Source organism: Clinocottus analis, unplaced genomic scaffold, assembly GCF_023055335.1.
Source record: "Clinocottus analis isolate CAN_PGR_092001 unplaced genomic scaffold, fCliAna1.0.p SCAF_8, whole genome shotgun sequence".
NCBI classification, from domain to species: Eukaryota; Metazoa; Chordata; class Actinopteri; order Perciformes; family Cottidae; genus Clinocottus; species Clinocottus analis.
In genome coordinates, this window is record NW_027176240.1 from 16702236 (window position 1) to 16724470 (window position 22235).

Here is a 22235-nt window from a genome sequence, read left to right on the forward strand (position 1 = left end):
TTAAACAACCTCCTCCTTATTACTACACTCATCCACAGTAACAGAAAACACGTTGTGCATATATAAAATATCCTTTATTGATATTTTGCAAGCATAAAGCTCCTTCGAACCTCAAATGGCTCGTTTTCTTTCTGTGAGTGAAATGGTTCTTAGCAATCAGGTGCAAAACAAAAAGGCCAGGATAACATTTCCTTCTGAAAAAAATTCAAAATCAAATGCAGCAGCGGCCCTGTTTTCACCTCAAACACATTAAGTACAGTTGGACAGAAAGAGACGCAGCTTTTATTAACTACTCTACAAACAAACATCGATCACTGTAATAAATACAAAAACAGACAGGCGTGTGTTATAAATGTGATATAAATAATATGTAGGTTCAGTTGTTACAAATACAAGAACAGGTTGAAACTTTGAAATGGACATGTGGGGTTATCTACACTGATTCTTGGACAAGAAATTTGGACAATTTCAGTCCACAGATTTGTAAATGTGAGGATGGAAATCTTTTATATTCTAAATCTAGAAAAAAAAAAGTTGCTGCGTGATTTTCCAAAATAAAATACATTTCATACATGTGGCAACCTGTAAATACACCATTTAAAAACCTATGTAGGATTGTGGCTCACTGAGCATCACTTTGTTTCTTAAAAAAAAAAGACAGGTGAACTTCTCGTCCTTTTGAACATGACATGAGGGAAAATAAAAAGTCTTGATTTATAGTTGTACATTAATCTGTGTTCAACAAACATGCATACCTTGTATAAAAAAAAACACAACTTTCAGACATCAACAGTGTATTTTACATCTTGTATTTCCTATGCACTTATTTCAGCTGCATGTCTGCATGAGTGAGTGTGTGTGTGTTGTGTGCGTGTGCGTGTGTGTGTGTGTTAGTGAGTGTGTGTGGTGTGTTGACCACACGCACGCATGTTTGTCTGTGTGTGTTCTCTGGTGGCCGCGACTCAGTAGCGATGCTCCCCCCGCGTTATGTGCGAGGAGAACTCGTAGCGGTCTTGACTCCGGTGACCACAGAGGTTGCATTCGAAGGGGTCTCTGAAGCCATGGCAGCCCATGTGAATGGTGTACATGACGTGGTCCAGGAAGAGAACGCGGCAGTGTTCGCACCGGTACGCCCTCACCTGCTCCCCGTCTGCCGTCACCACCTTGAAGCCCTCGGACGCCATCTCGATGCTGGCCCGGAGGGCCTCGTACTGCCTCTGCTGCTCCTCCTTCACCAGAGGCAGCATGCCGTTCCTCACCCCCGAGGTGATGTGGTTGGTCAGGTAGATGAGGCCGGACGCCGCCCCGCCGGGACGATCCTCATTGTTGCTCTCGGTGTCCGTGGAGTCCTGGCCGCTGTGGCTGGGCGAGCCGTCCTTCTCGCTGGAGGCCGACTTGGAGTTGGAGAGGAGCAGCAGGTTCTCGGCCGCGCTGTCCTTGGCCGAGCCGCCGAGGCCCATCCCCGCGTGGCCCTCGGGCGCCGGCTTGTGCAGGGGGTACAAGGAGCCGAGGCCCACGTCGGACGAGGAGGCCGGGGAGGTCTGGACCAGAGGCCGGAGCGACTCGGCCCCCAGGTAGCTGATGGCGCTGTTGATGGCCTGGTCGATGACGTGGGGCTGAATCATCTCTGCCCCGCCGTCGTAGGAGAGGTCCGACAGACGTTTGTCCCCTGAGAGAGACACAGGAGCAATGTTTTATACTTCACCGGCACCTTTGAACTCCTCCCTCCCGTCCTGTTATTACGCCACATTAATGCCGAGCCTGCTGTTCTCTCACTGCGTCAGAAAATGACTCATTGATTATTTTTTTCTTCTGTTATTGATATTTCTAGTCTCACACTAGCTTCTTCCTGAGCCTCTTCATTTTCAGTTTTTCTCTCTCTTATGTTAGAAGTTATGTTAACATTATCATCACCTTAATGTATTACTATTAGAAACATATACACACTATTTAAACATTCAAACACTGGCTTTTTCTAACACAGTTAAAGGCACAATTCCTGTTAAGGCTGAAGTGCAAAAATATCCTTTTTTTCTTTTCTGTTACACTGCACGCATTCTGCAAAGAAAAATGAATGAACACAAAACCCCTTGCAGCTTCAGCTATGCGGCTTTCAGAAGTGCAGCAGTTACACAAATTCATCAGCAAAAGCAACGATATTGTATTCACACAAAGGAAGCAGATTTCAGCCCTTACCCACAAACTTCTGTGGCATAGTGCTCTTACGCTTAGCTACGTTATTAGCTAGTCTGTCTAGCACCAAGGCTCTGTCAGATCCCGTCTGGCTTAAGTCTTCCCTCTGCTCATTCTGGTTGCTTTCTTCCTTTACTACTGGAAAGCAAGACAGAAAAGTAGATTTCAGAGTCAAAGTAACTTTATTTTGTCCTGTTTAAAGTGATGAGCTGACGCCTGACAACACATGGGGTGGTATGTTCTTGGTCTGATGGGAGTTTTTCTCAGAGCACAGAGTGGACTATTCTGACACATGCGAGGCACTTGGTCTATAAATATAGTATTTGTTAATGCTCGCGGATGAGGTATAGATTTGTTTCTAGGCTCCTTTGCGGAGCACCCTGTCATCTCTATTGTCAGTTCATTCAACATGTGACTGCTGGGCATGTACGGACAAATACAGCACTTTATACTGACAACTTGATGAAGTAGACCAAATTATCTCGACAATCATTGCAAAATAGCTGTAAAACTTCTGCATGGTATATTTGAATGGAAATGACTGTAGTTTGACCTGACCTGTTGGAGCGTTTAGTAACAGCTTCATGTTGCCCTGCTGCTAGCGAGTCCTAAAGTGGGCTATCAGACTTGGGTGAAAGGAAAGTGTGCGTCTCGTGAAGCACCAACCTGTGTAGATGCTGTTCTGCAGCCCCATGCACTGGAGGTAGTTGTGACACCGCTCCTTGTGCTCCTCGAGAGAGCTGCGCTGCTTGTAACTCCGCCCACAGTAAGCACACTTGTGGGGTTTTCCAACTGCAGAGACAAAAAAACAACAACATTCTGTCAGTGAACAACGCAGTGCTATATTGTACGTCATGGTCATCTTTTTTTTTTTGGCTTAGTGACATCTAGAGATTCCACCTGTAGTTAAGTTCATCTGCTGTTCTCACTGCTCTTTTTGGTGTCTCTTTTCCTCTAAAAATACAGAAAGTGACTTTACATTTCCATTTTTGACTGGAATAATTAGAAGATACTTGACACTGTTTGATTGACAGGTGATCTTTGCAATCCGCTGCCCTAAGATCACAGCAATTTGGGGAGGTTTACATTTTATAAATATATAAGTAAAGACTTGCTCATAGTGGGGTTTTTATGAGCTGAGTCTTGTGTTTAGTATATATTTTTTAGGATTGACTATTACTATTATTCCCGGTCTTTTAGAGGGGGATTTTAAAACTAGATAATATTAGACCCACAGTCGTGGAATATGATCTATTGAAATTGTAAATCAACAGTTAAAAGAATTAAATATTGAGAAAAGGGAACCATGACCTCAGTGTTTCTAAAAGTCTGGTTATGGCCCTTGTGTATTTTGGTGTTTAGTCAATCCCAAAATCCTGCTACTTAAATCGTACTCGGGTACCTAATCCGTGGCTAAACATGGTCCTCAACTATTATACTATTTACTGCCGTTGGAGCTTCGTGCCCTGCTGTTTGTAGGAAATTGATCAGCCTTTTTTAGAAGAGAAATGATATACATTAAGACCTGTTTTAAAGCTTGCCTTTGGTAAGAATGAACATCTTAGAAGTACGGAGAGACTAACACACTGTTGGTTCCACGCAAATTGTAGACAGTAAAATCAAATTGTTTTAAGTTGAAACTGCTGTGCAAGAATCATTTTGCAGTTCATCCCTTCACTTCTCTGAAGAGCTATTCAGAGCAGGCTTTGTACGTGTGGTGTTTACACTCAAATATTTCATTAACACATACTTCTGCAAAGCATTTGCAAAAAAAAAGTGACACCATATCGACACCCTGTCAACTTCCCCTTACATAGCACTAATCTCTCACCGTGCGCACTGGAAAACAGGAGTTACCACGAGTGCAGAAGTTTTCGGTGGGTGACCTTTGCGTACTCACCGGAGTGGGTGCGTAAATGGCCGGTGAGGGCATCCCTCCTGCGACAGGCGTAGCTGCACAGGTGGCACTTGAAGGGTTTCTCCCCTGAATGGAGCTTGATGTGACGCAGCAGGTTGCCCTTCTGGGTGAAGGAGGCCCCGCACTGGCTGCACTGGAACGGACGTTCTCCTGAGGACAAAAGCACAACCGGTGCACATCGTCGGAAAAGGGGCAGACGAAACGCAACTCGCGTGTTTGTATATTATCTTCTTTTTTTTTTAATGGTTGTCTCCCCTGAGCCCCTCTCCCTAACCTCCCTGTGTGTGATCCCTCCACCGACGACGATAAAAGCACAAAGTCTCTGTCTTTTATGCGCGGCTGAAGAAGTGCGCTGCCGGGGGAATGTGGGGTCGCTGCACTACAAGCGCGCCGGGCGCCAGAACAAGGCGGATGATGGAGCGTCTCCGGGGCTGAGAGCGCTCCAGCAGCCTGAGAGAGGGTTTCACAGCAAGTGACACCCTATCTCGCCGTGCTCCCCCCTGCCCCACCGGCTTCTGCCGCTCTGATCGAACAAGAGCCTTTCAGACTCAGCCTGCCAGTTCCGTAATGCACCATTGCCTGGGTCAATTTGATCTGAAAATCTCATTTTTTCCTCTTCTTCGTCTCTAAAATAAGAGCGGCACATCACAATGCAAATTCAGCCTCATTTGAATAAAGCGAAGGAAACACTTTGTGTTGAGAGCCAGTCTTCCTGATCAGCGCCTCTGGAATAAACCAATATCCAGCCTCTCCGAGTGTTGTGGCATTCTGTGAGAACGTTTTAATGTGGCTTTTTTTTCTCTTTTTTTCTCAAAGGCCCCCCATAAAATAAGAGTCACCAGTGAAGCAGCAAAAATATATAAAAAAGGAAATTCATTAAAAATGCATTTCAGGAGCAAAGACTCACCACAGTATTTTCTATTTAAATAGGAGGCACTTCATTATATCTTTTATTGTACTTTCTTTTGCATTTACATTAGTCTAGTGTTCCTTTCTTCCATTTTGAGTTTCATTAGTTTCTAAAGCTTGACAGTTAAGTGCCTTTTTCAAAAGTGTTCCCCACCACTGGTTTGGCTTCATTACAATAGAATATCAATTTTGAAATTTGAAAAAACTTTTAATAGCCTGATAATTGTCACTTCATAGATATTCCATTTAATTGCAGAAGATATATCCTGTTTCTCAACAGAGGGTATGTCTTTTTGGACCAAGTTCTTCTCTGCTACTTTATCGCTGTAATAATTGGATCTGTTAATGTTGCTTGTTATGTGGTAATTCAGAGTCATTTAGACGAACAATAATGAATGCTAATGGGACGCTTCAGAGTGTATTTCACGCACGACAGGAAGGCTTACATGCATACAGCCAAACTACTGAGTATAAGGGTGAACGCAAACATAGGAACAGGCTCTGAAGTTTATTTATGCACGGTGCTTGTGTTAGTAAGAGACAACGACTCTGAGCTTCATTTATGCCACTCAAAGTCTGAAGAAATGCTCCGCACGTGTGCGGGAGTCACAGCCGGCACCTTTCTACCCCTCATCCATCCTCTCATACTGACAGTGAACATAGGTGCAAAGGAAGGGCAAGAAGTGTTGCAGGTGGCTTACCAGTGTGGCTTCGCTTGTGCACCATCAACACATTGGGGCCAATGCAAACTATCCCACAGATATCGCACTTGAGCTTCCCGTTGGGCAGCCGGATACCGCCGGCTGAGGAGTAGGCCTTGGCTTCGAGGCTCGGCTGTGAGCCGTTCACCTTGGCCCCCGAGGCATCGATCACGCGCAAGTCTTCCGCGCACTCTTCCTCCACGCCATTCATGTCACAGGCCAGCCCATTCTCCTCATCACTGCGAGCCTCAACTTTAATGTTACAGGCTGGAAAAGAGGGCAGGGAGGGATAGGGGGGCCACGGTTTAGAATAAGAGCATGATTCTGTCATGATGTTATATACTAAAGATGGGAAACTATCAGTGTGATATTGATACTGTGATATGAGGATATATAGAGCTGCTTATTGTAACATTGTGAAGTAGCCTTGAAGATGCCTTTGCCTGGTCTGAATGGCTTTATAAAAGGAAAGTGAAACTATTTTGTGAACCTATTTGGCTGTCCTGACTGAAATAAAGGATATTTCTAATAAATATTTGGTTGTTATATTGACTTTATCTCACTGATTATTTTCTAAAGCATGCAATAGATCCATTTCATTTAGTTTGGTATGACTTAGTCATGAATATTTGTATTCTTTTTAAAATAATTTACCAATTATTAATTTCAAACTAACCCACCTCGTCATATATTTTGCTTTTTAAGTTGGTGAAATGCTTCACCAAATTATTGGTGAAACGCTTCCAAAGACATCGCAATATGTGTCACATTGTTTTCTTTGACAAATAAATGACATACTTTCTCCTTTAATAAAGACTAATTTGATAAACTCAAACTATGTTTTACTTGCAGACACAAAACTGAACTTTAATAAGACCTCGCTTTACTGTAGCCAATGTGTTTCTGTTCATCCCCTCGTTCCTCTGTCAGAATAGACACTGTGTTTAACGGCACTGCAACTGCACTATAAGATAACTAGGGCAACAACGGTTTTGCAAGGGAAAACCTCCTTTAGTGCACAATGCAACGTTTCCATGTTTACCAGAATGCTGCATAAAAACTTCAAAAGTTTCCTCTCTTACTTGAGATATTTTTGGTGAATAAAGCCTGTGAAAAATCAACACACATCAGATAAGATCAACCCGCAGCCTACTCATCTAAAGCGTAAACCTTGCTGCTAATTTATTTCCCAGCAGCATAGCTGCATTAGGATACACAGGTGGATAGCCTGCTCACTGTTTGAAGATGTCAGTAATGAAGAAACACTCATCTAGCCCCATCACACTTTGGTAAAACAAATGACAAGATAAACAGGAAACAGAGACACAGGAAGCAGTGTGAAACTAGGGACGACGGCGGTGTCTATCAGAGCAAAAGAGTGCGATGCACACACGCAGGCACGCATAAGACAGCCTTTCAGAGTGAAGAAAGTCAATGCTGCATGATTGACGAATGCCAAGATTGTAGTTTAACTATAATCTGTACTAAATGTCTGGTGTTCCCGAAGTGATCCGAACAGATACGTGGCCCTCTGTGCTGAACTGCTGCTCCTTCTTTTCCCACCACAGAACAGTTAAGAGAACTGACGGATCTTGCAAGTCCCACAGCTACACCAGCTTGTGGTTTGCATGTCACGGTGGCAGCCTGATTTCCCCATGCTTCTACCTCTGTTTGTACAACTGAAGAGGAAGAAGTGGAAATCATGAAATATAGGAATCCATGGAAAAGGGGAAGCTTCAGAAAGAGGGCCTGTCTAACTGAAATACCAAGAATTATGGAGAAGTGACAGAAAGGGAAGCACGGGAAAGAATTGTAAAACAGCCTGTAACTGAAACATGGTTGTTGGTTTTTTTCCTTTTTCTTTTGTAGGAGTTTTGTTTTCGACGAGAGCACATAAATCCCCACATGTACAGAATGTTAGAGAGGAGAAGATGGAGTAAACTAACAGCATCGGATCATGAGATGTTTACGATCGCTTTTCTGATCAAAGTAGCATAAACCATATATAAGTCCATCTCCATGCATTTTTTCAACAATTATCTGCTCATCTGTTCAACTGTTGAAATTCAGTCGACAAACTCTCTTGCCTTGTTGCTGAGCAGATGAGATAAGAGCGACACCAGCCGTGCACGCATAGGGAAGGAAAGGCTTCACTGTTTGTGAAAACAAAATGGTGCTTATGGTCTATTTAAGTGCAAAGCTGATGATGAGTTTTGGTACTCTCTATTTCATCTTTTCTAAATATACCATTTATCCATTACTCTTTACTATTTATCCATTGCATGTAACTATATAATTTTTAATGCACAACATTAACTACTTTGAGCTCTTCAAACGTTACCTATTTTAACTGTGTATATGTATCAGTTAGCTAACTATTTTAAATAGTACTTTTAGCCAATGTGGGCTAATTTAACTGTTTATGCATTTTAGCTAACATCATTTATCTACTTATGCAGTACTTTCAACTTTTTAACCTCTTTACCACACCATAACTATTTTATCAATTTGTCCTTTACTTTTAGCTGGCGTTAACTATTTCAACGGTTTACTTTCGGCTAACGGTAACTATTTCATCGGTATATCCATTACTTTTAGCTAACGTTAACCATTTCAACGATTTATACTTTTAGATAACGGTAACTATTTCATCGGTTTATCCGTTACTCGTCTCACTTGAACAACCACAGTGTTTCAGTCAGACATAAGCACTTAACAAGTTTTTTTTTTAAAGCGGTTTGTTCTATTTGCATATCACCGAGCTCAAAAGCAAAACGCTTCAAGTGGGTATAACACTTTAACCCTCCTAATTGATTTCATGGTTTTAGAAACATAACCTCCTGTTACTACAATTCTCTGTGTAACTGAAGTACTTCACTAAATGTCAACAGAGAGTTGTAAAATGATGTGCCAATAAAAAAAGGCCTAATCAAACTATTGCTCAGGATTGGCAGGAGAGGCATTTCTCTGCACATGGAAATGTAGCTACGGTTACAGGAATACCTTCAATATAAAAGGTGCATATAGTAGGCTACTTAAGGTATTGTGTTTCTTCTCACTTATCTCAATTGAATTATTTGAACAATGAACCTAATGTTTATCGGTGGGTGTCAGTTGCTGAGGCTGTCAGGTTTTCAGCCAACTAAAGCAGCCAGAAGGGAACCATGCATGCTGGGCTGACACCAACTTCTCATGGATATGGGGAAGTTGTGACTGAATTGGGAATAGGAAGAAGGCTTTTTACTTTTTATCTTGTTTGTCATGGTCACACATCCTGATTTGCTCGTTTTGGGAAGCAAGGGTCAGACAAAGAAAAAAGGTCTCAACATAACCTGATGTGGATTTAATCCTCAGGTTACAGGTGATGGGGAAGAATGAAAAAATGACAAATGAAATGCGAGGAAGTGACTTCCTAATATATACATATATCTGTATTAAAAAAAAAAGCCATTGTACTTGTGTAAAATCTTTTTTTTGTACGAAAACAATAAATAATTGGAAGATTGAAAGACACTTAGCGAGCGTGTTAGTTCTGCGGCTTAGAAACAGGGAGCCTGCTGTAGGTTCCTGGAACTGACTTGTGCTTCTCTCACTGCCTGAAAATAACCTTGTGTGCAAAAGAGTGGGACCACGTGTTTTAAACCACGGCAGTAACACTCTCGACGCCCAAAACAGCCTGCTTTTCCCCTCACACTCAGAAAGTTGCCTCCACGTTTTCGGGAACTACACAGCTCAGTCTCCCTCTTAGTCTCATGTCTCTGAAATAGCAACAGCTACGGTCTGAATCAGCGAAAGTGAAAGAAAAATCATTTCACTGGGATGTCGAGAAAGTCATTGTATGGCCTCGTCCCTTTAACCAAATATGTTTCCATTCAAATTTAAGTGACACAAGACAACTAAATGAATTTAGCTTGCATTTTTGGGACAATTTACTAAACACTTATATGGGCAACAAAAACCTTGCAGTGTTGTGAATACACAGCAACAGTGACGATCCCGAGCTATGAAGGCTTATTTGCAACAGGAAACAACCTGGGTTTTGAGGTTATGAGCTTTCGATACTTTGAGGTCCTTGTCCCACACATAGTCCCCCTGCTTTTTGTCTTTTTTTCACGATAGAGAACTGAGCAGCACATGATCCTGGGTGATAATTATAACTCATTCTGCCTTTTATCACAGAGGCAGCCATGCATAGATGTACCAGATACTTGCACTTCCCTTCTTTCTCTCTGCCCCTATATAGACACACGCACACACACGCACATGCACACACACACACGCACACACACACACACACACACACACACAAAGTGATCATACTCTGATAGGGAATGAACAGAAATTAACATGTAGTACATAAAGCCAGCTGTGCCCTACCGATGAAAGTCAGACATTTAAATCAGCTGCTTTCCGACTATTTTCCTTTTCCCCCACAGATTGTGCGACACGTCCGTCAGTCCACTGAGATGAGATGTACACAGTCGTATAAAACATGGCTCTGCGAAGGCTTCCTAACTCTATTTAATACGTGTTGGTTGTTGCCATCGCAGCACTTGTTCAGAACCGATATCTGCCTGCGTGAGCTTGGTGCCTGTGTGCGTGTGTGTGTGTGTGTGTGTGTGTGTGCGTGTGTGTGTGAGTGTGTGTGTGCAGGTGTGTGACCTATGTGGTGGAGTGACGCACTGATCTCTCTGAGCTTGGCCCTCTTCCTGAACTCTTTATCTCCAGGAGTGTTGAAACTGACTGATGGCAAGTTCTTCTTAGGAAACTCTTGCACATCCTATTTCAGTTGAGCCGAGCTGCAACTCTTTGTGCACAATTCTCATCTCAAACTTTTCCGAGTCTTAAAGTTTCTGCACCTTCCATATCTTCTTTCTTTGTATTTGGTGACGATTTAATAAATATAATAAATATATGACAATGGCTCTAATGGGAATTCACCTCATCCGATTGCATGTTGAAAGCGGTGACGTTCGATATGATTTTAGACATTCAGTGAACATATTAATGTTTATATTTTTATACATAAACAATGATAATACTTTACAATACATTACCTGTGCTATTGAAGTTATGAAAACTGAATTGTATGTGTGAATTATCTTGCTGCTGTGTTAAGCTGATTAGCTTTTAATGACCAATAATGATTCCCCCTGTTTTTTTTTTCTGCAGAAACGCCCCCATGTTAGGAGACTTGAGATAAATATACGGCGCCCTGATGAGAATCCCCCTCGCATACTTCATCCTAATTTTCACCATGATATTCCCTGGCTCGCTGTTCACAAACTCAAATCAAGGCCACATTAGCTATTCCTTAAGATTCGGCTTATTAATGACATGCCATGGATCAAAGGGATTTTTTTTTTTTTTTAACCTTTTCTGCCAATGACCTAAATGTATCTCTTTGCAGCTTTAAATTAATTTTTCCAAGGGATTTGGAACGTCAAATATGTCCCACTGGTTGTGTACGGGATTAAATTGTAAAAACATTTAAACATTTTTTTTCATAAATATACATGTTATGCTTTTGATACTGACATTACTTTGATTTAACCGTTTTCCACTGATTTGGATGCTTTGGGAGTAAACACATTACTGTTGGGAAAGGCACTGCGGCGGGTTTGGATTGCTGCTTCACGGATACCCTCAATTTAACGTCGCAATCACGCACTTGGATTACTTTGTTCCTAATTTGCACAAGCATCTGAGATGTTCTGTGGGGCTGTGGGTGCGTTTGGCGAGACGTTGCCTCGTACCTTTGTCCCCTCTGTTGTTCTGCTGGTGGGTGGAGCTGGCTGACAGGTCCTCGGGGACGGCCATGGGCTCCTCTGCCTCCTCGGACGCGTCGTTGATGGGCGGGCTGTCCCGGCCTGGGGAGACACACACCAGCAAACACACATCACTCACCACGCAGCCCCTCCACACGTCTCATTCAGGAGACGCAAAATTACCTCCGGCCCGTTTGTGGGGCCTATTGTATCTACTTTCTGCCCTCTACGGCTCAATCATGTAGTCTTTTACCTGGCATCTGGGCCATTTCCTGGGCCTCCTCTGTCTCCATGCGGTGCAAGTACTCTAATGGGAAAGAGATGGAGATGGAGATGTGCGTGAGTTTAATCAAGTGCAGGCGGAGAAAACAACATTATAAAAAGCCAGAGTGGATTAAAGGATGTACTTTTCGGCGTGACTTTGTCACCTCGGTGAGATCACTCTTGTCACCGCCGCAGACACACCACTGTCCCCCACATTACATTACAAAGAATCACAGACATTTTCATTACAAGTCTGGCAGAGAGACTGAGCTCGGAGAGTGGCTTGGCTCCAGCTGACGGGCCCGCTGGTAGCATCGGGTCACTGGGAACGGGCTTTCAGACCACATTTGTTATTTATTGTTAATTTACTGCCACGTAATCATCCAAAAATGCAAACTGACTGCCGCAAAATTAAGCAGAAAATTAACTGGCCCCCAGGTCACGAGGATGCGGGGGTTTGCCGTTCCCAGCTGATCGGCGCTCGTGTTCTCTCTAATTTACTGAGCATGCATGGCTGAGCCCGCGGCCCGGGCACAGACGCATGCGAGCCGCAATCAGAAACAAAGAGAGGGGAGGACAGAGAGGCAGAGTAATCGAGAGGAGAAGGGGACAGAAGTGCAACGAGAGAGCTATAGAGGCAGAGACGTAGACAGCGATGAGAGGGCAAGAAGTCAGGAGAGAAAACGCAACAGGACGGCGCGGAGAAAAAGAAAAGAGACAGAAAAGCAGGCCGAAGGACGAAGAACTTCTCTTTATTTCTGATTTTTTTTTCTGTTCTTTTTTTTTTTTTTTTTTTTTTTTAGAAGCAATCCTCCGGCCAGGGCTGAATATCTGAGGAGTCACCAGTGCTCGTGGCCCCATTAATAATGGATGGCCCTCAAGCCTGCAGCAGATGGGCCCGACAGTCTCAGCCCCAGCTCCGCCACTTCAAGAAGCCCTCGGTGGGGCCGCTGCCCAGTCCAAGCAGCCTCTCAGGGAGAAGTGAAGCTCCCGAAAATAGCGAAACAAGCCCAAGGGAGAAGGGGAACCTAGGCCTTCCTGTTTTACTGACAGATGGCTCCACACATTTGGAACAAATAGTGGGAAGCGACCGGGCCGCTCTTTCGAAACACACAACATTCTGCGGAGTCAAGTCAAGAACGCGGCGGCATGCAGACGCCCAGGATGCAAGTGTGAAGGGCGGGGGGCAAAGGTCACTGGTGCAGAAGAGTTGTTCAGCACAACACCGGGGTGTTGCGTGTTACTGGGTTGAGCGTCGCCTCTGCAGCGCTCTTCTTCAGCATCTGGAGTTTGGAGGTCGGGGGCAGAGGGCGGGTATATTCTCAAGTGCCATTTTTTTTTTTTTTTTTTTTTTTTTTTTGGGCAGATGGTGCGAGGGGAAAACACGGATGTGTCGGCAGGGGGGCTTCGGCAGAAATCAAAAGAGAGTTCCTACATTCAGCCACAACCCACTTGTGTAGGCGTGTGGAAAGTAAGGTGCACAGAGAATATTCAGGAAGTAGCTATTTTGTGATACTCTTTTCATGCGGTTTTAATTCTTCTAAAAAACTTATTCCATTTGGTTTTCAGTCGTGATTTAGATACGGTGCCTTAATCCTCCCCTGCCAACGTTTAAAGTCCTACTTTAGAGTCTTTTTTTTGACAAGAGATGGTATTGTGCTTGAATGTTTTCATCCAACTTAACAGTCATGGCTTATTTGACTTGACTTAATAAGGACATCACAGTGGCATTATAATTGTAAGATACATTTATGACACAAATTATATGCACTGTGCGAAGTGGATTTCTCATTTATTAAATCAAATCAAACTGAAATTATGAAAATAGCAGGATTTTCACAAAACGTGCGTGTGTGTGTGTGTGTGTGTGTGTGTGTGTGTGTGTGTGTGTGTGTGTGTGTTCACAGGGGGCAGGTGGAATCTTTCAACCAGTGAAATGGAAGTCACAGAAAATATTTTTGACACAGCGCACAGGGACTGGAAAAGTTTTGGTCTGAGTATATGTCAAGTGAGGAGAGGCAGGAAGAGGCTTGTGGGTTCACAGAATTCTCGGTCCTCCTCCTGTGTGTGTGTGTGTGTGTGCGTGTGTGTGCGTGTGTGCGTGTGTGTGTGTGTGTGTGTGTGTGTGTTTGTGTGTTTGGTGGGGGTTGGAGGGGGTTGCAAAAGCAGCACCAGGGAGCAGGGTGGAGATGAGAAACAACGAAACCGTTAACAGATACTGAGGACCACACCAGCAAAGTTTGGATACCCAGGAGGAAGCATGAGACACTGGCGTGTATGTTTAAATGAGCGCGCAGCTGGAATACACAAAGCAACACTCAAGCACTAAAATGGGGAAAAAATAAATTTCTTGAGGGTTTTCGTTAAATTGTTTTAAAAATAATTAGAAAATACATGTTTTATTATCAGCCAACAATATGAATAATTTGATGATACATCTGTGACCTTTAATTTCATGATTAAACATTTAAAAACCCAAATAAAAGTGTGATGCACGGCCCAGGAGGCTCATGTTAAAAATATGTTTCATGTTTCTCCTGTTGGCTGAAATAAAACACGTACATAATGTATACATCATATTTTGTCACTAAATGAACTCAGTTTCATCGCACATTAATGCTGACCTCACTCCGATTCAATACGCAAAATCATAATTCTCTATTCTCACACACTCTAAAAGTTTCCACTCCAGACAGTCACCAAACAGACACACTGAAACATCTGAATTAATCATTTTCACTCCTGCGCATGGATTGAATGAGTAGTAATGAAGATGTGGCCAATTTCTTATCAGATATTAGGATTAGAGATTAGCCTACACTGACAAGTAATGTGGCGCACAGTCACCTTTGTTCATATGCACATGGAGGCTCTCATCAGTAATTGATGAAATGTATGGGTGCGAATGGATAGATAGTGTTAGCAGTTGTGTTCTGGGAGCCCGTTGAGGGGTGAGGGGAGAGTAAAGGTGCGCTGAAGAGAAGTTTCCTTCATTTGCATCTGACACACTTCACTACTCTGCTATTCAGACAGTACAATCATTTTAATAACTGTCTGCCTTCCTCTGCTTCCCCTCCTCCTCCTCCTACTTCTGTTTCTACTGACAAGAAAGATGATGTATCTGCAGACAGATTTGCAGCACTTGCTGCACTTCTCTTTCCAACTGAGATATGAAAAAGTCCAATGCGTGCAGGTACCGGGGTTCCTTTCTGAGTTTTTAATCGTTCTAACATCTGAATCAAGTGTATCTGCTCTGCCTCCTTTGCCAAGTGTGTATTTGTGTTGGATATTTGTATTTAAGTGTGAGTTGAGTGGATTATCAACTTCCTTTAAATGTTTCAAACTCAGAGAAAAAATACATTTTACTTGAGAGCAAAATTCATATTTGCCAAGAAAAATTATAAATTCTATTACATAAAACAAAGATGCTCTCCGCCGATGGTTAAAGAAATAAAACTCATGGTAACGCAGTGACTTGTTTAAAGCAACACTTTAAAGTACAATTATAAAGTCACATTCATTCTTAATTTGATAAAAAAGCCCATATATATATATATATATATATATATATATATATATATATATATATATATATATATATATATATATATATATATTCAGTATATATATATATCCAAGAAAAACTTTATTTTTAGGTGTTGAAAATATGAAAACACTTTATTTCCTCAACACTTTGCACCTCTGTTTTTTCTGCCTGGGCGTTGATGAACTACTACCTCAGAGTAAAAAAGTTTTCATGTGTGTATTTTGGATTCTTCCCTTCACACAGACATTCAACAACTAACTGAGCCTGTGGTTCGAACAGCTATACAAATACAAAGATTAACAGAATGAGAAATTATCCGATTTATCGATTATTATTGTAAACGCGCGCTCAGATATGCGAAATGATTTCCTGTTCAGGCGCTGAAGTATTTTCACATACGTTTTTTTTTTTTACTCCGGATAAAAAAACGTTTCAATCAAAAATTGTTAATTTCCCCCCTTGAAAATGTGTATTTTAATATTTTCTCAAACTTCAGACCGGCCTACACAGGGATTATCTTAAATTCATGAGCGCGCGCATCTATTGCAACAGGTGCTACAACCGGAGTGCGACAACCGAGTAAACAGGTTCAAATGAGAGTGAAACCCCTCGATAATTAGCAGGAAACCTTAAACATTACATAAGTGTTTTATTTTAAATAAATCCAAGTAATTGTGAAATAATTCATCCATATGTTCCCAAAAGAAAAGGCGACAGGAAAAAAAAAGGGGAACATTCCACTACTTCCTTTTAATAGCTGCCAATTTTGTAACGAATGACACGGGAAAGTGACTACAGTTGTTTTATATTTAATAGCTAAAAAGGTGTTTTCTGATTTGTTCATTCCGTTACACGTCCTGCACCGGCGAACAAAACCGCGCACCCAACGGGATCAGATGCTGCGGCGCACCTGCACCGAAACTGCAAGGAGAGTCTCTGCTTTTTCCAGTCAGGTGCCAAATGTTTCCTACAACTCTTGAGAGGACACCCGTGTAATTTAGAGGCGTCGATGGAGCCCTCGATGTCAGCGTTGGAGCTGTGAAAAAGACGGCGCGGTGGAAGTCACTTTACCTGCTATTCCTTGAGTTTGCAGTATGAAGTTCTTCCAACTCTCCCCGGCTCCATGTGCAGAAGGTCGCAGCGCCGCCGCGGCCCCATGGAGCTGCGCCCTGAGTCCCTCCCCTCTCCACTGCACTTCCTCGTTCCAGCCCAACATGACTATGTCTCTGTGCTCGGCTGGGGCATTTTGCTCGCTTTTATCCACAGGCCGAGTGTGCGGCGGGGAGTCGAGCCTGCGAGCCCCTGGCACTTGCTTTGTGCCGTGCCAATAAAAGCTGACACCCAGTAGACCATTACTGGCAGCCATGCATGAGATGGGATGAGGCGCGCGAGGAGAGTGGACCGTTCATTGTTTATTTATTTCATTCTCACCGAGGAAGCTGACGCGGGGGTGGGAGGGGGTGGTGGGGTGCGGTGGTGGGGGGGGGGGGGGTCTCCTTACTTGCATATTGGACAGCTCCCCTTCTGTCACCTGTTCTGGCAGTCCATGAAATTAACACAACTGTTTCCTTTCCCATATAATGACTCTCGTTCTCTTTCATGTTTCATCCATTTATTTGACTTATGACTGCCCTCAGAGTCAAAGCATTCTGTCTAACCCGCAACACGTCACATCAGCGCGTGTCCAGCTGTCCCGACCTGGGCACATTGTCTCTTTACTATCTTATTATTATAGAATGTGTTTTTTTTCCTTCTCAACATTTCACTTTTTGCTACTTTCTTTTTCTGAGATGCTCTCTGGCTCCATCCTGCAGAAGGCCGACACGTAGGAGGAGTGCATTGGGTTTCCATCTGGTTTAGGGCGCAAACCATTGCGGTGCCCCCTGGTTCTGAGAGTCCAAACCCTTTGGGGGCGTTTCACTTTCAGATGAGCCCCGTGTGACACTTCACTTTAGAGAAGTCCTGCTGCAAAAAGTCACCCGAGATCCACAACACTGGATGTGAATTAGTAACCCGTTACTGCGTCCAGCAGCACTTCATCTTCCTCCATGAGAGGAGGATAGTCGTATCCTACAAGGCCAGGCCTTTAACCTTTTTAACCCCGGTTAAGCCCCAGCCATTTTTCTCCAAATTTCCCAATGGTTTTGCATACCCATACATAATACAGAATATCTCCTCTACCACAAAGGCTATTTGAATAATTTTAAAAGGTACAATATAAAGATAACACTCGGGAACACTTTATCCTACTGTAAAATAGCACTATGTGCAAGGTTTGACTTAGATTAAGTGAAGTTAAATATTTTTAGGAATTAATTTAGTGCACATTTTGTGTACCGTAGGTTTAGGTCCTAACTTTCTTCCTGGACCTCTGGTTCCACAACAGAGGGGCTCTGCTCAAGCAGATGCACCAATGCAAACCAAGCAAGGCCGTGTGGAATATCGTTTTATCCATAAGTAAGTCATATTTCAGTGTTTTGGCTGGAACGTGATCGATATCTTGCTGAGGCTTTGTCTGATAGTGAATTTGATGGATTCTGTAGGTCATAAGCTTTCCAGAAAGGAGTGCCAACATGTGTGGCATCACGCTAGGGATGTGAAAATGTATATTTCCCAACTCTCGAGTCACTTTCGAGTTTTCTGGAGTCATATTTATGGTTTATGTTATATTTATGGTTGAATTGTTATCATAAACCTGTCAAATTTACTCATATGCTCTTGTCAGTGGCTCTGGTATCGATTTATAGTACTAGAGGACTTGGAGAGTGAGAAAGACCTCCTGATGAAGAATTCAGTTTTGGGGGTGATAGGGCTCATTTAAACAATTTTAATAACTACTTTTCAATTTTTTCTCTCTCTCTCTCTCTCTCTCTCTCTCTCTCTCTCTCTCTCTCTCTCTCTCTCTCTCTCTCTCTCTCTCTCTTTATACACGTGTGTATGTGTGTGTGTGTGTGTGTGTGTGTGTGTGTGTGTGTGTATATATATACACACACATATATATACGTACATATATATACACACATACACACACATATATATATATATATATATATATATATATATATATATATATATATATATATATACACACACACGTGTATAATGGCAATCCAAATGTCCATCTCTTGCAATGTGGCATGGGTGATGGGTGCTGATGCACTGCCTGAAATCATTAAAATAAATATAAATTGTCGATTAATATTGATGGAAATTCTAAATAAATGATGAGTTACACCTCTAAAATAACTCATTATTGTCTATATCTGGCGGTTTGGATCTCTGCAGCAATTTCAAATTACTGATGCACTCAAAACTCATAGTTGCAATAGTTTGTACTCAATTTTCCAGCATAAATTGTGGTTATACTTTGTGAATTTGTCTTCCACTGTTTTCTGGGCTCGTGACTTCCCCCCCCCCTCCCCCTCCCTCTCCCTCCAGTATCCCACTGTCCACAGGCCCCGCAGAGCACCCTTATCTCAGGAGAGGCCGTGTGGTGCTGGATTGCTGAGTCACCTTTCGCGGGAGGCTGCCCTTATCTCCTCAGAAGCACAACATTCAGGCAGTTGGTTGCAAAAGGAGGAACTTTGGGCAGGAGCGCTGTGGCCTGCTGTGTCTTCACGGCCGCATTACGGATTGCAGCAACGCTCGCTGACTTCCTCACAGCTCATGGCCGGTGCTCCATTTCTCTGTGAAAAAGTTCAGAGGCCGGAGGTTTTTGGACGCACGCTGCACGTGCGAGGCAAAAGCTGCAGGTCGGGCAAATTTCTCCACACGGAGGGAGTCCTGGGACTGAAGTGTGATTTGCTCGAACGCAGGGCTGTCCAGTCGTGACTGTGTTTCTCCACGACCCGGAGGTGCTGTCCCGTCCCAGTGACTCAGCAGCTTCACTCGCAGTTCAACGACTCGTCAACGTCTAGATTTTAGAGAAGTTGCCGCAGAGGTGGGATCCACACTCACTGGCTCGCTGGCTGAGTTGAATTGTCATCCTAACGTCTGGTTTCTACCAACCACAGTCGGTATTATTCACGTGCATATGCTGACAAATTGATGCAAATTTTTGCAGAGGGCTTCAAGGTTTTATATGATTACTACATTCTGCAGCCGTTAAGGTTTTTACGACATGTAAATCAAACCAAACACAACCCTCTGCTCCTCCAGGTTAATCCACAACCTGAAGCAAGCCATGTTGCTGTAATTAATGTCATTACCTGGCAAGTCTCAAAACATCATCAGGCGATGGAGCCGCTCCACTACCGAACAATAGGCTCCGGCTGGTTCTTATTTCATGGATCTTTAAGCAGTATTCACTGTTTCACATTTGGAAGCACGGGCAGCATGTAACCCTTAATTGGTTTCAACACCTTAATAAGTCAAAGGCGTTCAAGACTGATAATCACATTAAATAGTCCAATTTATCTAAAAAGTCAATTGCAAAGTGAAAAACTCTCTTTCTTTAGGAATGCATTATGCTGCGAGGATGTCAGAGTAAATTAAATTCCCCTCTGCACACTAAAGCATCTATTTCCTTATGGTAATTATCTGCTGGAGTAGACGTGTCACTAGAAGGAGTCAGGCATGCTTGACATTTAGCCTTTTTATGGAGCGGCGATGAGTAAAAATTAAGATGAGGAAGAGGAAATTAATCTCCAGCCCAGGCAGGCATTGAGAGATCCTGGAGGATAGTGGCTGAATCAATCACGATGTTTGTGAGCCTGTTTTGAAAAGGAGCCAGTGATGAGATTCAGACCACAGGCTGGAAAATCTGAGAAGGTGGAGGAAGAGGAGGAGGAGGGCGGGGGGAGGAGGACGCTTTTAGCAAATAGAGTTGTGATTGCTATGTAGAGCTTTACGCTATTTTATTGGTTTTAAGTACAATAACAAACATATTAACTTGAATTAAAGGCCAATTAGTAAGAAACAATTTTACATTTTGAGAAATGAAGTTTTGAAATGCAAAACAAGGCATCAATAGTCTCAAATGTGTTTCATTTAAAGTAGTGAGAAATAGAAATGGGGAGCCTAGCATTTAGCATTTTGTGGTCATTAAGTGTTTCCAAGTAACTGCACTAAACCTCTTTGTACAGGATTTCCTTGGAAGAAAAGGAAATGTTTGGAACATGAATTTCAGGATTATAATCTGATAATTACCCTAATTTTGACGGTGTGATGCTGATAGTAGCATATCATATTGTGAAAACATCAGTCCAGAATACCTCCTTATTATCAGTCCTTTTAACCCATTCATGTCACTATATAATCATTTTATATCCATTTTTTTTTTACCACTGGCAAAAACGTTATATTGTTAGCAGGTTACCTTATTGTTACCTAACTCTAATCATTTTGTCTTGTTGTGACCCGTTTGTTTGGTTAAAACCAAGTAATTACCTGGTTATTTCATTGGTAATTACACGGCATTACATCATTTTTACCTAATTATGATCACACAGTTAACCCTCTATGACCATGTTATTAGAGAGCACTAATGTGAAGTACTACCGAATGTTTTTTATATCTGGAAAACAGCTAGTGAGGTGCCAAAATTATAATTTTGTTCCTTTGCTAGAGAACCAGTTTAGCTGTGGCCCTGTTTCCAGTTGTTGTTTTTTTCTCTCCCAAACTTTTTTCTGGCTGTAGCGTCATATATAGCATGCTGGTCCTGCTGTTACTGTCTAAAACATCTTCAAATGTCTTAAACATGTAAAATAAAGATCACTAATCAGTTTGTAAATGCTTAAGTTAAAAATAGCGGACTGTGGTCCCTCCATCCCTGAACAAAGTGGTTCATATTGAAGGCTGGCTCCCCAAGTCAAGTTTGTCCACCACATTAATTGGTGGTTACCAGACGTCAATCACCAACTGAGCGGTTTGCTGATATCAGGCCAAAAGGAAGAGTGCACGGCCTAGATTTACTGGATTCACTGCAATGCAAACAAAACCACCAAGTTTGACGGAGGGTTGATATCAGCTCTTAGCGGAGGGACGGCTGGTCCAGAACAAGTTAGCTCGACGCAGGGCCCGAAGGTGCGAGGAGGCAGCTGGCATTTACAAAAAGAGGGGAAACGGGGCTCTCAGTGACTCTAAAGTTTTTGTATTTAAATGTGTGTTCTTAGCTGGCTCGCTAACATTGCCCATGAGCTTTAGAAAACACCTGGGTTTGTTCAGAGGATGTGTGAGGCCCGCGGCCTCACTGTGAAGAGGAGACTACTGCAGTACTGCTGCATGCAGCCACTCAGCGGGCTGTTGGTTAGTTCATACTACAAAACAAAGGCAGATCGCTAAAAACTAAAAGCAATGTATTGTTTTCGATGACTACACCTGATAAGCACAGAGTATGTGTGGAGGATTTCTAGTTGTTTGATGGAAGTCACCTTTTTACACAGCTTTAATGAGGAATGAAACAGAAAAGGAACAAGTAATGTCACTCATCACTTGAATTGTTGAGTAATGTTTTTAATGCACAATATGTAATGAGTACTTTATTAATTTCATTAAAAAAAAAATACCCTGGTGATGTATAATAAAACAAGTGATCGGGCTGGTTTGTAGAAAATGTAGGATCCAACACTTTTGGAGTATTGACCATACTCTAGAGTAAAACCCTGGGTATTTCGACCGCTGCTGTTTCAAATCTGACCTGTTTCTTTTTATTAATGTTGCTTGGGAGTCTACAAACCGGTATGGAAGTGCAATACTTAATCATTGAAGTGCCCCTTTAATGACGAGACATGTAGGGTGAGACACGGTTTAGTATAGCAATCTTAACTCCTCACAAAATCCCAAGCGTGTTCAAGTAGAAATCCTTGCGCAATGTAAATCTAAATAAAGTATTGATGAAGATAAACAGGAAAACCAACTCATCCCTATTTCCTGTCGAAGCGTGAAGCTGCACAAACCACAGACATGAAGCTATTGCTGGCAGACACTTCATAATA

At 42.6% G+C, this 22235-nt stretch overlaps 1 protein-coding gene across 4 annotated transcripts; it reads right to left on the minus strand.

Moving 5' to 3' along the window:
• Nucleotides 1–116: 116 nt before the first annotated feature.
• On the minus strand, nt 117–16666 carry ikzf1 (IKAROS family zinc finger 1 (Ikaros)). Of its 4 annotated transcripts, none has more exons than XM_068567772.1 (8): nt 16372–16520; nt 11743–11796; nt 11478–11591; nt 5722–5988; nt 4094–4261; nt 2860–2985; nt 2197–2328; nt 117–1669 (listed from the first exon to the last, which is right to left on the minus strand). In XM_068567772.1, exons 1-8 carry the CDS (start codon nt 16514–16516, stop codon nt 963–965), a joined length of 1713 nt encoding a protein of 570 aa, XP_068423873.1. In that variant the 5' UTR covers nt 16517–16520; the 3' UTR covers nt 117–962. The 4 variants fall into 4 exon arrangements, with proteins under 4 accessions (XP_068423873.1, XP_068423872.1, XP_068423874.1 ...); XM_068567771.1 differs by having other exon boundaries at nt 2197–2331; XM_068567773.1 differs by lacking the exon at nt 5722–5988 and having other exon boundaries at nt 2197–2331.
• Between the last annotated feature and the right edge of the window lie 5569 nt (nt 16667–22235).

Bases quoted from the DNA above. Each gene is read 5' to 3' on its own strand.
- ikzf1 (XM_068567771.1), bottom strand. From the start codon at position 16,516: ATGTTGGGCTGGAACGAGGAAGTGCAGTGGAGAGGGGAGGGACTCAGG. The intron at 11,592-11,742 runs GTAAAAGACTAC...GTGTCTCCCCAG, and splicing joins GGAAATGGCCCAGATGCCAG to GCCGGGACAGCCCGCCCATC. The intron at 1,670-2,196 runs GTAAGGGCTGAA...TGTCTCTCTCAG, and splicing joins TATGCCACAGAAGTTTGTGG to GGGACAAACGTCTGTCGGAC.